The sequence below is a fragment of the Haliaeetus albicilla genome, chromosome 17 (genome assembly GCF_947461875.1).
Source record: "Haliaeetus albicilla chromosome 17, bHalAlb1.1, whole genome shotgun sequence".
Classification (NCBI taxonomy): domain Eukaryota; kingdom Metazoa; phylum Chordata; class Aves; order Accipitriformes; family Accipitridae; genus Haliaeetus; species Haliaeetus albicilla.
In genome coordinates this window covers 29,970,784-29,984,978 of record NC_091499.1, presented here as the reverse complement: position 1 = coordinate 29,984,978, position 14,195 = coordinate 29,970,784, and the positions used below count along the sequence as shown (strand labels likewise).

The following is a 14,195-nucleotide window of genomic DNA, read 5'->3' as shown; positions in this document are numbered from 1 at the left end:
CATCTGCAAAGCAAGCCAAGGAAGGCTAACAAATAGGCAGGTAAAGGACCACAAGCTTGGTTTGGTTTTTTTCAAATCGGGGAGATGCCAAGCTGATGGCTTGGCACTGGCGAGTGAGTGTATGTGTGCCTGCTCCTTTGGAAAGCAAAGTCTGTATGTATTTCCCATTTGTTTCTCCTGTATGACTGATGTACACGTGCCTGGTTTGTGTCTGGATGAAAAAAATCAAAATCACGTGCAGAGGCTTCTCCCACAGGTACGTAACTCTAGTTAACTAGAAGAGCTATATATCAGTAGGCTGTACCTCCTACCCAGCCACTGCAGGAAGCAAGGCAACAAGGGATTTTAGCTACACTGGCAAAGAAGCCATCCCCCTTTTGATTGTTCTGACTGCAAATTACTTTTTCAGTCCTGCAGCCATAAAATTGGCAATCTGTATCCTCTGCACCTAGCAAGCACCACATAACAAAGCCACAGTATTGCCCTAATTTACATGCGAGACATCAAGTAGTCCTTTACTACTTTCTACAAAATAGCAGACTGAAAAATTGCAGAGTGGTTAAATACAGTCTACATCCACTCGATGCGAAAAGAAGCCAAAACCCGTAGCTGTAAACACATCCATCTTACAAAAGTCAGGACTAAGGGAAAAATATGTTTAAACTACAATGGTTAGCATCTCCAGTGCTATAAATTCCAGAGAACTTGAAAATCCAAACATGCAGACATTTAACTGAAATCAGTCAACAAGAGCAGATAAATCAAAGTAGACAGTTCAAGAAGACAGTGTCTTGCAACCTTGAGAAGAAGAGGGTTAAAATACTGCCCAAGCTTTGTGCTTTCACTTCTAAAACAGCTGCTGTAAAATTTAGGGTTGCAGTCCCAGTGGGAACACATATGTTAGAAGAATGCTTGCAAGAAGAAAGAAAAAAAAAAAGGTTGTATCATGCAATATTTATCTTTTTATTAGGGTTTGCATGACATTCATTAGCAAGTGCAGAAGCAAGATGGACATATTTGGAAACACTGCTTTGGAAACAGTTAAAATTTAGCTTAAAGTCATAAATGAAATAGATAGGCATGTGCTCGTTTTATAAAGCTGTTGCACAATTTGATGGAACTGGACAACTAATCTTGACACGTCTTAACTCTAAAGTGCAGTTTTCTCTGTGTATCTAGCAATACACTCTTAAACAGATAATTCTGGTATGACATGGTAAGGGAATGAAGATGGGTAGAAGAGCTATTCTTTCATAAAGCAATTATCATAACAGATTAAACAATTGAAAGAACAAAATGATACAGCATATTACCATGGTACCAATAAACACAGCAGTGATAGATAAAGCCACCATAACATTTATGTTCTTCACAAACATGGAGCACGTTTGACTCCCTCAGTATTCATCTTTTACTTAGCCAAACAGATTTTGCTTTTAAAGAATCTCAAACAATGCCCAAAAGCCAGGTTTCACCTACCTTACCATCTGTGAAGTAACGACAATTCATTTTTAAAAATTTAACAACCACAGGCTCATCCTCTTCTGAAGTAGAAGACAAGACTCTCTCAACTGGTTTGAAGGCCTTTCTTGCCAAATCAGCATCCTTAAAAAAGAAAAAGTTCAGTGCAGAGCAACAACACCAGAATCATATACTTTTAGATTTTGGGCAACTAAAAGGCCAGGCTTGACCAACTATTTTCCTTTTGCTTAAGGAGGAGAAGTGGTGGTCATTTATGTATGTACACTTCTTGCAGTATCCTGTATGGAAGAAAAACCTCATAACATTGTAATAAACCTCCATACAAATAATAGGCAAGAAATTAAAAAATGCCAAGGCAAGCCAGCTCTCCTTCTTAATGAGGTACTCTCATTAAGAGAGGGCCAGTACTGCCACCTCACCTACACTGAAGGCTTCTGCACACAGCGCACTGGTGTGATTCCCCATGCAGGTGGCACACAGGCATAAAACTAAGGTTAAACACAGTTATTCACTCATGGCTTCTCTCCACTTTCCTTTTGAAATTTGAAATGTCTAATTGCTTTAACATCAGCAGGTGGACAGCTAAACTGCCTAAAACTACTATGTAAAATCATCATGGCCAATCACCCTTCTACGGAAGATGAAAGATCAGCTATTCCAAGGCCTTTCACAAAGATGAAATCCCTCAACCTTGTCCATATAAGACAAGTCTATATACGGGTACCACCATAATACGCTTAACTAAAAAGAAACTGACTGCTCAGACTAAATTAACAGCCTCCGTGCTCAAGGATCCCAATGCAGGATCAAGGCTCTGGACTGCAGAGCAGCATAGAAATCTCCAGGGTGAAACACTAAATAATTCTTCATATTTAACTTTCTGCTCTTTAAAAACTATACACTATACCATTTTCAACTGCTTTGATAGAATCTGGGCCCAACAGAACTTGTACTGGGTTTCTACACTCAGAATTCCCTTAATTTGGAATATTTTTAAAGAGATGGTAAATTTTGTAGTACAGCAAATTAATGTTACTCAATACACTACAGACAAGGTCTGAACTGTAACCTCAAAAACCTGTTATTTACACAGCCTTGAATCTCAACTTCAGAATCAGAAATTATTTTGTGAACAGTGAACCAATGTTTGACTTACAGGGAGTTTATCATATTCAGCATCTGATGATGAAGGAGAAACGGGAGCACCAGGACTGAAAGAAGACAGCCTTGCAGCGCTTGTCTCTGGCACAAAGAGAATCTAAATACAAACATATATGTCAAAACAGTGAGACACAAGCTTTAAAAAGTAATTCACTATAAATACTACGTTCTACTAGAAAGACAACCCAATATGGATCACTCGTGATTGCAATGCACTCCTTAACAACTACTTATTCTAGAGTCCTTCTTCATAGGTGGTGATGGCAGGGCACGTGCAGGTCTAATTAATCACAGGATCTACCTCTACATTTTGTTTTGCAGCACAGGCAAGAAAATATAACATTTTCCATAGAATGAGAACCTCCTTGGTTCCCCCCTCCCCCCCCCCCAAATTTACAATCCCAGGTTGTTGTGCGACTATCACAACTACAGAAACAGTAACTGTAAAATGACTATTAATAGTCATTAACTTCTAACAGGAAACTCTGGCCCAAAGAGAAGGCCACTGCTGAAGATGGGGGATTTTTAGTACTACAAGTTTATAACACTCGACTATAGGTTGTCTGTTTCCAAAAACATACTTGCCTCTCCAAATTTAAGAAAATATTCTTTATATGAACCAGCATTTTAGCATCACGTACTACATTTAAAAGAAAAAAGAACAACTTACACAAATACAAGTGTATATAAAAATAAAATGCTCTGTTTGAACTTTCACATTCCCTCACAGTGAACATCCCAGACTTTTAGTACAGCAGCATTAAAATTGCAGTACAGCTTTGGACCTCCACCCCAATAAAAACAGAGTCATTTGTTGCAAGTGTCAGAGCAAAGATAGATACTTCTATAGTTAAAAAAATGTTCACAGTTTAGTTTTAAACTAAAAATGTTCAGAAAAATAAAACCATTTTCCTTATCCCAGCTTTTGTCTGCTGGGTATTCTTAGGCAAGTCACGCCATCTCTTTGTGCCTCAGTTTCCCCATGTGCAGATCAGGACACTTCAATCTCTTAATGTCTGTGAAGCAGAAGTAGAGCTCTGCTCTTCATGAACCAGGTGTTAGCCTTCACATTTGCATTTCCATTACTTGACTCTCCCCAAAACAGTCTATCTCCATTTATTTCTCATCTTACAGAAGACTGACTCATCCCCAACGTAAAGGCAAAGAGCCATTTCAATTACTGTACTAACTCTCTAATGCTTTAATGTATTATATATAGCATTTATCTAGGCTTCCCAAGAACTCAACTCTCTTGCAACAGCTACATTACCCTCTTGAGCTTCCCAGTCATCTTTAAGCTTTAGTGCCAGTAAATAAATAACAAGAGTCAGATATGGCAATTACAAAGCTCCCCCCCCGCACTCCAGGTAACGATCTAGTGAGTTCCCCTTTGAGGGATTTAAATTACTGTCCATTATCCTTGTATCCAAGTACCTAAAAGATATGTGAAAGTAGTAAAAAGCTTTTAAATACATAGCAAATAATCAGGTTTCAGGTATTAAAAAAACATAAAAGATTTACCTGGCCTGGCACAATCGTCTGCGTGAAAAGCTTATTGAGCTCCACAAGCTTGTTTGGGGTGATGTTAAACTTTAATGCTATGCTGTTTATGGTGTCCTGATTTCCAGCCTGAAGAAAGAGTTGAAGCTTAAGATACCATAGTGAACACATTCAGCACACTAGCTGAACTAAAACCATCTAACAGACTGTTTGCAGAGAGTAAATTTGATCATCTCAACACACCCTCTGTTTAATAGCTTACATGATAAGCCAGTATCAATAAAAAGAAAAAAAAATATTCTCTCATACTATACACTAGATAAAATGGAGAGGTGTTACAGATGTCCCTCTCCTTTTCTCACAAAACTTTAAAGCAGCACCACCTTATTTCGAACTGGTCTGGCAACTGGGGAAAGGACACACACTGGAAAGTTCATTACACCTTCAGCAGTCGCAGCACACCAGGCATTTGTGCAGTTCCCAGCTGGGACGCTTGCCTTCCACAGTCGCTCTGCATGACAGAGAGAGGGGTGCAGCCCCCGTTCAGGGACCTGGCTGGCTCACACAAAGACTTTTTGGGCAGAACTAGTCCTCTGAGCCGCCACGGCAGCACACTGCTGCCCTGCTCCGGCTTAGAGAAAGGGGTCTCACATCATCTTGAGACCGAGCATAGGCCAACCACTTGATGACCTAAGCAATGCTGTGGAATAGAAGTATTTTTCAGAATAACAAAACCGATTCTCTACTGAAGAGCCACAGTGGAGAAGTAAAAATAGAACTGTCAGCTGTGAGAAGAGGCAGAAGACCTGGGTTGAACAGTGGCTCAGGATGTGGGCCTAGCTCTCCCCATACAATGATATTTGGAGCAATCCTTATTGAGATAAGTACAAACTGCAGCCAGTATTCACTGCTTTGAGCTTTGTGCCACTGGCTCCCTGTCGGCCTCAACAACTCCACTTTCAAAAAGCAGACAGGAACAAACCGCACAGCAATACTTACAGTATATTCTATGGTACCATGGGGTTTCTGAGAAACCATTTTTTTCTCTTTCTTTTCATTGCTTTTGTTTTGATTGTCATCTAAAGAGAAAAAAAAAATTATTCAAGTAATTGACTTCCAAGATGTTCACCTATCAACATGTTTTGAAAGAGATCTACAGGATGTGCAAATCACAGCTGTGAACAGGAACAAGAGAACACATCAAAAATATCTGTTAGGCCTTAAAATTGCACTGCAAGGCAAGCAAAACTTCATCAAGTACAGCAGGTTTAGTAATCATTCAGGAACTCTGCAAGAGTAATGTATACACGATACCATATCAACTCAGAACTGCTCCCGTGTTTTTCTCTGTGATTCCTATGCATTCACCTGTCAGATACAAGCACTTTGTGTGATGAGCTGCTGTCAAGGCTGGGGTAGAAACCAGCAGATGAATGTATGTGCTGCTACTGCATCGCTGCAACCACAACAAATACTGGTTAACCACCACTTCACCACCAGTACATCAAATTTTAAACTCTGAGGGTAAAAGCATGGCAAGAGTTCTGCAACACACACACACACACACAGTATACAGTCAAGCATCAGAAAGCATAAAAGCTTGTTCAGAAGACATTTTCCGTCAGCTGCAGTACGTAAAACTCACTGCACTTGCAGAAACCCTTGCAGGACCCGAAAGGCTCTCAGCAGCGTGAGCAGGGTAACTATTTCCAGTTCCTACCGGAGCAGAGGGTGAGGGAAGCCAAGGATCGGGGCGGACGCCAGCTGCCCAGCCAGCCCCAGCCCCACGAGGCTCACCCCCCGGACCCACGTACCTGGCGGAGGCGAGGGTGACACGCAGGCCCAGCTCCACGAGCGGGGCCGGGACGTGGAGAGGCCACGCATGGTTGCCCCGCTTGTCCAGCCTGCTTGGCCCCGGCCCCTCGGAAAAGTCCTGCTGCCTCCGTCAGGGTGCTGCAGCCCAGCCGAGACGGGGAGAGGCGAGATGGCGAGGCAGGGCTGGGCCCAGCAAAACCAGCGGCCGGGGCCAGGAGCAGGGAGACGCTGCCCGCCTGGGGGGAGCGTTCCCGCAGCCCAAGCCGGCAGCTCTGGAAGGAGATCGGGGAGGAAAGGATGGGGAATGGCAGCGCAGGGCTTCTGGCTCGCATTCAGGCTTTGCTGCAGCCTTTGCTATTTCCAGAGAGCCAGAGGCAGGTAGTAAAAAGAAGGGCGAGGACTCACCTGCCCCACTGTAATGTACACAAGAAGAAAGGAGGGGCCCACAAGCACGCTGCACCTGAGCCTTCTGCCCGCCCGTTTCCACAGCGAGATTAGTGCTGGGGGCTGCCTCGGCGTCTTCCAGAGGCTACACGGTCAGAGACCGTCTCCTTCAGTCACGAGAGGCTCACGAGAGCCCTGAAGATACACCCGGGCGTTACGCCGGCGCACCTCACCCACTACCTGCCAGGGATGCGGTCGTGAGAAGTGCCATGGTGAGCGATACGACAGACAGCAAAGGCGTTCTTCCCACCGGACAGTAGAGGTGGAAAGCGCACAGGGACTAAACACACACAATTTAAGTGCATGTGGATAGTACACGTGGCATGAAGGGCAGAAGTAGGAAGAGAAGGCCAGGAAGACGCTGGCTTTTCCCTGTTAGCATTTTGGAACATCACCCAGACATTTCATCTCCGAGACTGGAGACACACAGTACCACTTTTAAAATTAGCATTCTTGCTGCCTTTTTCTGGCCAGCTGTATTTCCCCCATTGTCACACCATCTTCCTCAGTCTATGGTGAAGGATGGAAAAATTGGTAATGACAATGTTAGCAGGGCACAGTATTAAACCATCAGAAACACAACGCCATTACGACAGACAAAGAAGTGGCAAATACTGGATGTTTCCTTAATCCATTATTTATGTACAGCTGCCAATATGGACACAATCCTGCCTGAAGAAACTCCCTCAACTAACAACGAGTGAGTTCACGCCATTTTGCACTACTCAGGAGATGCCACTTCAACTACTCCAGGATAACTAGAACTATGTATCATACCCATGCAGGCAAACTACCTAAGCTGCCTGCGACCCATCACTGGAGAGAGACAAGAAAGGTTTACAGGTAGGCTTCATCTTCTAGTAAATCGTTTGGTCTAGCTGGAAAAAGTAGCTAAGTTCTCAGATGTATTAACTCCTGCTTAGCTCTGAAACAGCACACAAGTCAGGCAATAGTTAAGAACAACTATTTCATACTAACTAGACATGCGTTGGTTAAGACCTTGGTGTGGGTGGGGGCAATAAAAATGAAGTAGCCCAGAGAGATGTACAGAGGGAGAGAAAAAGATTTTGTACCTGCTGAATGTGAAACAATTAAGTCTGTGTATGTGAGAAATAACAATATGCAATAAAAGCAGTTTCTCTGCAAGGCTTATGATGTTTGGTATTAGCTAAACATTTTTGTTCCAAAGCTTTGTCTTTGGAAGGTGGGATGGCGATTGAGAGCTGACCAGGACAGCAATCACCATGCCACTGTGGCACAAGACGACCACAAAATACTCTAGCAGTATGGACAACTTTCTCCTCTACACCTTCCTACCTGGGAGGGGATGTTCCTCTCTCCCTCATCTCTCTCCCCGCCTCCCTTGTGAAATACACTGGATTTTTCAGGTCCTCCTAATTGCATAGGCTGCAAAGTTTGGAGATTAAGAAATACTATCCAGTGAAAAGTTATAACCTGAAGTACACTCTAGTTCTTGGCCAACAAGAATGTGGGTCTGTTTGTTTAGTAGGGTCCCCAACACGCCGTGGTGCAATACAAAAGAGTGAGTTAGATACTCACACATAGTTGAAAACCCAAAACTGTACAGACAAGTAGAAGAGAAAAAGTTCAGAAGACAAGCCACGTTTAGACTAAACATAAAATGGTCCTTCTTTTGCCAATAAAGGTTAACAAATCCTAAATAAGCCCAACAATTAGACAACTTGCTTTTCTTTCACATCTATGTGCAAGAATATATGTTATATAGCCTGTTTAGCTAAAGGCTAAAAGCAGTCACAGTCTGTGAACCTAGCTGTCTTCTGAAACCAAATTCTGACACTTCTTGTTTGGATAGTTTTTTCTTTTCTGCCCTGCCCCCCCCCCCCTTTTATTTTTAAATCCCACCAGCAAGGGGTTCTGGACACTGTCCTTATACTGAGCATAACTACTTGGCAGGCTTTGGCAATTCCAAACCACATCGTATCACTTTGAATAGTGAAAAGTCTTAACTAGTCTACGTTTTTAATTGTGCATATACCGATTTAAAATAATAAATTAAAAAATTCAGACCTTCAGAGGAAAAAGTTCCAATAAATCCATTAAATCTAACAGGTACTGCTAACCCCACTTACTGTACACGTAGCGAGGCCAAGGTCACAAATTATGCTTTACATGAATGGTTACAGCGGAGGGGGTGGAAAGCCTGGCAAAGCAAACAAAACACCACAATATACTATTTCCCCAGTTCCCTTATTCTCTCTCGTTTTTCCTTCAGGAAGCCAAACATTTTCTGACTTGATCTGAAGGCAGTTAGCTCTAGTAGTAGTCCCAAGGGCACCCAGAGCACATGCAGGCATGATGGAGTCCTCGGTAACCACACTTCTTTCAGACAGAACTAGATGGAAGAGCTGCACCTCTCTACAGGCTTTAAAATACATGCCACTGGCTACTTTTTGAACTTGGACATTTGCTTAGTGGTGAAGTGACTCACGGTTCTGCCTCCCAAGTTTTCCTACACTGCACGTACACTGAAGATGGGATCGTACAGCCATGAGAACTGACTAGGTGTTGATGCAAATTTGATCACACTGCATTTTTAGGAAAAGGGCAGAGTGGGTGGACTGAACCTCTCTGTGATTTCAGGAAACATGTAAAGTAAGAATTATATAAAAATAGTAAAATTAATAAGCAATGAGAAGAAGAATGCCAAGTGAGAACAGGCAAGAAAATACAGGCCTACTGAAAACAGACAGGTTTAAAATAGGAATTTTTCTGCCCTTATTGATATATTTATACCTAACTCAGTTTCCTAGCAGACTGTTCATATTTCATTTTGCAATGCTGTGGGAAACTTTACAAAAAAGAGTTACCTAGGAATAATTTGGAAAGCAACTATTGAAGGAGTATGACAAAGAGGTCAATCAGTTTATCATCCAAAAGACCTTGACACATGATAGGAGAATTACACCTCTGCAACTATGTAAATAGCTGTATAAGTAGATAGAATAGGTCAAGAAGCATCAACAGAATCCCAGGCTGCTCACACTGACATACCACATGCCACGGCAAGACAATACCATCCCCACCAATGTTCCAGACTAACCTGCCGCCAGCCAAAATCAGCGTGAGGTTTTGCAGTGCTGGCAGTGACAGCTGAACCTGCCTGACAGTTCCTGAGCCATCAGGCTGATGTTTGGTAATGCAAGCAGTAATGCTGAAGTAAACAAGGGGCCAAAGGACTGACCACTTCCCACAGCAGGTAAACAAACTCAGTAGCCTGAGAGAATAGAGATAATGGCATACTTGGACCAAAAGTCCATTTTACTCATTAATCTCTGTCTTACCAAACACTTAGATGGCATGTAAATAGAGAAATCTTTCCCCTGACTAGCCCCCTTGGCTTCTAGAAATCATGGATTTCCCACGGTAGAAGAGCAGCATCCACTAAACTGCCCAGTCCCTTCAAGACCTCCACACTGGTCCTATGCCAATGAACACCACAGTACCGTGATGTCCTACATAAAGTAGTGCTTCCTTTCTTGCACTTTATACTCAATTAATTTCATTGAGCACCCTAATTAATGTTATTTTAAGGGTGAAAAAATAAATAGCCCTTATTCACCTTCTGCATACCATTCACAATGTCACAGATTTCCAACATCTTCTCTTACTTATTTCACTTTTTCAGACTGACTAATACTAGCATACTTTAGACTCCTTCCTATTTCTCTGATCATACAGGCTGTCCTTCTCGTTAGTTTTTCTTCTCCTACTATATCTTTTTTGCAATGGAGGAAGGAAAACCAAAAGCAGATTTTAAGATGCAAAAACCCCATTCATTTCTGCAATGACATAATGAGGGTTCCATTAAAACTGTAAGATACTAGTCATATTTTTCCACATTGCTGAGTACATCACTGCTGGTTTAGGAAATTCCAGTCCTACGTCTCTATGACAGGCTTGTTAGAAGAAATAAAACTATATTACTACAGTCTAGCCAAGCACTAGGACCAAGAAGTGAAAACCTGAAGGCAGCTTACAAGAATCTGAAATGCAATAAATTCAGGGGAGAACAGTTATCACTTGGAGTAACCTTATCAGAGTACTGATAAGAAATTAAGCAAATAAGGCTTCCTGGGGTAGTTCCCTTATCAGTGAATGAGGCCTGATACCAACTATCTTGACAGAGATGGAGTACAATAAGTATCACTTAAGTCATTCTAGTGAGATGCTGAGACCTCAAGAATATGAAAGTCCTGCTTGGGCTGGTAGACGAGGAAGGAGGAAGACAAACCAGTTTATCTGAACAATTTTTTCCATTTCTACTTTCTAGACTGACATTTTAATAACTTTCAGCAATGCTGTTATGTACAGGATGATTTAATCACATCTCCACAAGCACCTTTCTGGCTCTTCTCATGGCTCTCGAAGTAAACTGAACAGCATTCACATCAAAATTATTACTTTTAAATAAAAGGTCTTTCTTTCAACTCCTGTCAAGCGTGGGTGAACCCCACCACCGCAGAGGCCAGACCCGTGTTTTGGGACACCCTCCACCCACTCTGACATTCCAGCACTTACCAGAGGCTGCAGCAGCCTTCTAGGAAGAGACATTTTCCCAGCCCCATTCCCTCCTCTAGCCATCTGCAGCAGCTGGGGTGCACACCCATCAAAAGGTTTTTTGGCCACCTGAGCAGACCTACTTCCCTGAGGAAATGGCAGCAAGGTAGACACAAACACTCCCTGCCCAGACTGGGTAGTGGAGTGCTACCATGTTAAGAGGAGAAGAAAAAGAAACAAAACCAAACAAAAAACCCCCACAACATCCCACCATCTCAGGCATTTGTTTTTCTGTTCTGCTTCCCACTTTTCCCGCAGCCTCCTGCCAAGCCCTCACCTTTACTTCTGCATATTTTCCTCTACTGAATCATATTATCATTTAGCTTCCCCTCCTTCTCTACTGCTGAAGTCACTTGAAACAAAAAGGCAGCTGTTACCCATCACGACCACACGTGACCCTTCATCAGTGAAACTTCTCCTGCCATAGGAGAATAGCAATTCCCTGATCAATACAAATCCAGGCACAGGACTCTGAAATATCTATGCCTTGAACAACTTTTCTCTGTTCTCAATAAATATTGATTGTGATTCTCCACTAGTTATCTTCCAAGCAAGTCTTTCAAAGGAATAAGGAGATCACCAAAAAATACAGGGCCCCAACAAAAATGACAAGCAGTTCAAAGAACTGATATAAAAAAAGTAGTAACTCCTTCTGTTATAAATGGAGAAGGTATTTTAAGGCAGATTTAAATAAGAATTTGGCTATTGATATTCATGCAATATTCATATACTGCAGCTTCTACATAAAAAACTGCAAATATTTTCAAGGAACTTAAATTCCCTCTTTTTTTTTACTCCTTCCTCCCCAAAATGCGGCTTTAGCTCCTTTGCAGAGGCACAAAGCGATGCTACGTGCCACCTGAACACGCTGCACTGAAATGCAAAGCAACCCTCTCCCACCACAGCCAAAGCAAGAAAGGACCCGTTGCCATCCTTCCCCTGCAGCCATGCACAGGGCTAGAGGACAGACAGCACCCGTACTTGGGCAATGAGGTATTTTTGGGCAATGGGACACGCAGGCGTGCCTGCACACCCAAAAAGACCTCCAGCTGAGCGAGGGTGAAGGGCCTCCCTGCAGCAGGGTTCCTCCCACCAGGAGCCTTGCAAGGAGACATTGTCCAGGGCAGCTTCACTGCCGCTTTTTTGCTGGCACTTGAACAAGGTGGACATGGAGCAGGAGACACAAGCCCTGCAGGGACAGCGCAGGGGGAATGAGCACTCATCAAGAGTGCCAAGCTCCAGGCAGCTATGCATCTCTTGTGTTTAAGATGGCAAGATGTGCACCACTGCATTCTAAGTTTCCTTTGTGATGATCTGCTTGAAAAGTAGTAGGAGGAAAGATCTAGTTTAAAAGGTCACTGAGGTTTAGGAAAAGGGAAAAAAAAACCAAACAAAAAACCCCAAACCAAAAAAAACCCACCACTCAATTTCAGAGGGAGGTCAAGAGGAAAATTTGACACATTATTGTAAAGAAAGAGTGAGATGCAGCCAACAGCCCAGAGCTTTAGCTCTAAATGTCAGCTGGAAAACAATATGGCAGCAGCTGAAATGTACTGAAACTTAAGAGTATTGCTGAAGCAGCGTGTCGCTGGGCACCCAGGAAGAAGCACTGAAGAGGGGTGACTAGAACTAGAAGACTCTTTATATTGAACAGTACAGTCAGAAAGGAAGTTTAAAGGAGAGGATGTGCAGTGCTGTGAGCAGGGAGGACGTGCAGAGGGTGTCCAGCAAAGGCAGAGGGTTCCTAGCGTGCGCTCTAGGTGCTGTCTGAAGTCCCAGGAAGGATTCAGATGAACCAATAATATTGTTCCTATCAGACAGAAAACAGACGTACTTCTGTGGGTAGAGACCAATAGTTAAGAAATAGGTCATGGTAATGTAAGCATCATGGAATTACAAGTTATACATCCTAACAGCAGAGTTAATCTTGCTCCTATTACCTTTTCAGACATTTTATAGAGTGCTTTTCACCATGAATTGCATTCATATGCGGGGTTTTAGCCTGGGCAACTCTATTTCAAAATGCAACAGTGTACAATTTGGATCTATCCTTATTATCATATAAAAAACAAGTCCTCACTTCTGGGGAGCTTAATTTTTTGGATTATGCTTTAAAACAGTAGTTTCCTAGCTTTAGTTTCTGCTCATCCTACACTAATGTATTAACTCTCACCTCATCCCAACCTGCCTAATCCTCCCAGGACAGGGTGGCATTTAACCAAGTTGGTGTCAGCACTGATGATGAGAGAGCGGAGGGAGGGATGGGACAGGGGGAGAATGAGGTGATGGGAATGAGGAAGGGTAGGAGCATCTGTAAAAATCAGCCCCATCACAGCTGAAGCAGTTGGGTGGTAGATCCAGGTCCTAACTCTATTCTTTCCTTTAGAAAAGGACAATTGTTTTCTCCCTTCACTATCAGTCCTATATCTGAAATATGTTATCGCAGTTTTTTTTCTGAAGGTTGTCTTTAGTTCCCACTGATGCTGTCTGGATACAAAGACACGTGAGATAATTTTAGCCTTCCATTCCACAGCCAGGTCTCCTTCTGCACACTCCTGCATATAGACAAAGCAGCGGTGAAACAAAAGGAGATCTTGTTACACAAAACTTTAAGTGTGACATTCAAAAGGAAATCCACAGAAAATTTCAGATGGGAAAATATTTGCAAGTGCTCTCCTGCATTTTGCATACATGATCTAACTATACTTACTGTGGAAGTAACTGTAACCATGTATTTATTCTGGCCCTGGATAGTCACAGTGAAATACTGACGTGCCTCTAACAGTAGGAAGTGATCATCATTTCTGTGACAGGAGCTTGTTTCTATGCGCCCTGGATAACTGCTTCGTGGTGTCATCAAAGCCATGGACTCTTCCTGACCTACTTTTCATTTACCACTAATAACTGTCTCTCCCCACTGCTATTTCACCGACCTCCAACAGCCTATATAAGATGGACTTGGGAGCACAATGTTCACCTGAGCTGTCCACAAGACAGACCAAAGTCCTACTTCACATGGACACCACCTTAGATTAACCATTGTTAGCAGCCAAATACCACATCTTCAGCTAAGTGCTTTATCCTCCTTCAGAGCAAAAGCTTACGAACCACATTTATCAGCTACACAAATGACAGCCTGAAAGCAATGGATGTCTACTGCCTAAGGGCAGACTAAATAGCTACCATCCATGAGG

At 42.7% G+C, this 14,195-nt stretch overlaps 1 protein-coding gene across 6 annotated transcripts in view; it reads right to left on the bottom strand.

Annotated features, from left to right (window-relative positions):
- The window catches only part of NCOA7 (nuclear receptor coactivator 7), a 101,230-nt gene that overhangs the window by 26,149 nt on the left and 60,886 nt on the right, over positions 1 to 14,195 (bottom strand). For all 6 annotated transcript variants that reach the window (XM_069805180.1, XM_069805177.1, XM_069805183.1 and 3 more), the window contains 4 exons: positions 5,143 to 5,222; positions 4,165 to 4,272; positions 2,639 to 2,740; positions 1,480 to 1,605 (listed from right to left, as the gene is read on the bottom strand). In XM_069805180.1, the coding sequence (XP_069661281.1) occupies positions 1,480 to 1,605; positions 2,639 to 2,740; positions 4,165 to 4,272; positions 5,143 to 5,222 (416 nt within the window). The remainder of the gene's footprint in view (positions 1 to 1,479; positions 1,606 to 2,638; positions 2,741 to 4,164; positions 4,273 to 5,142; positions 5,223 to 14,195) is intronic.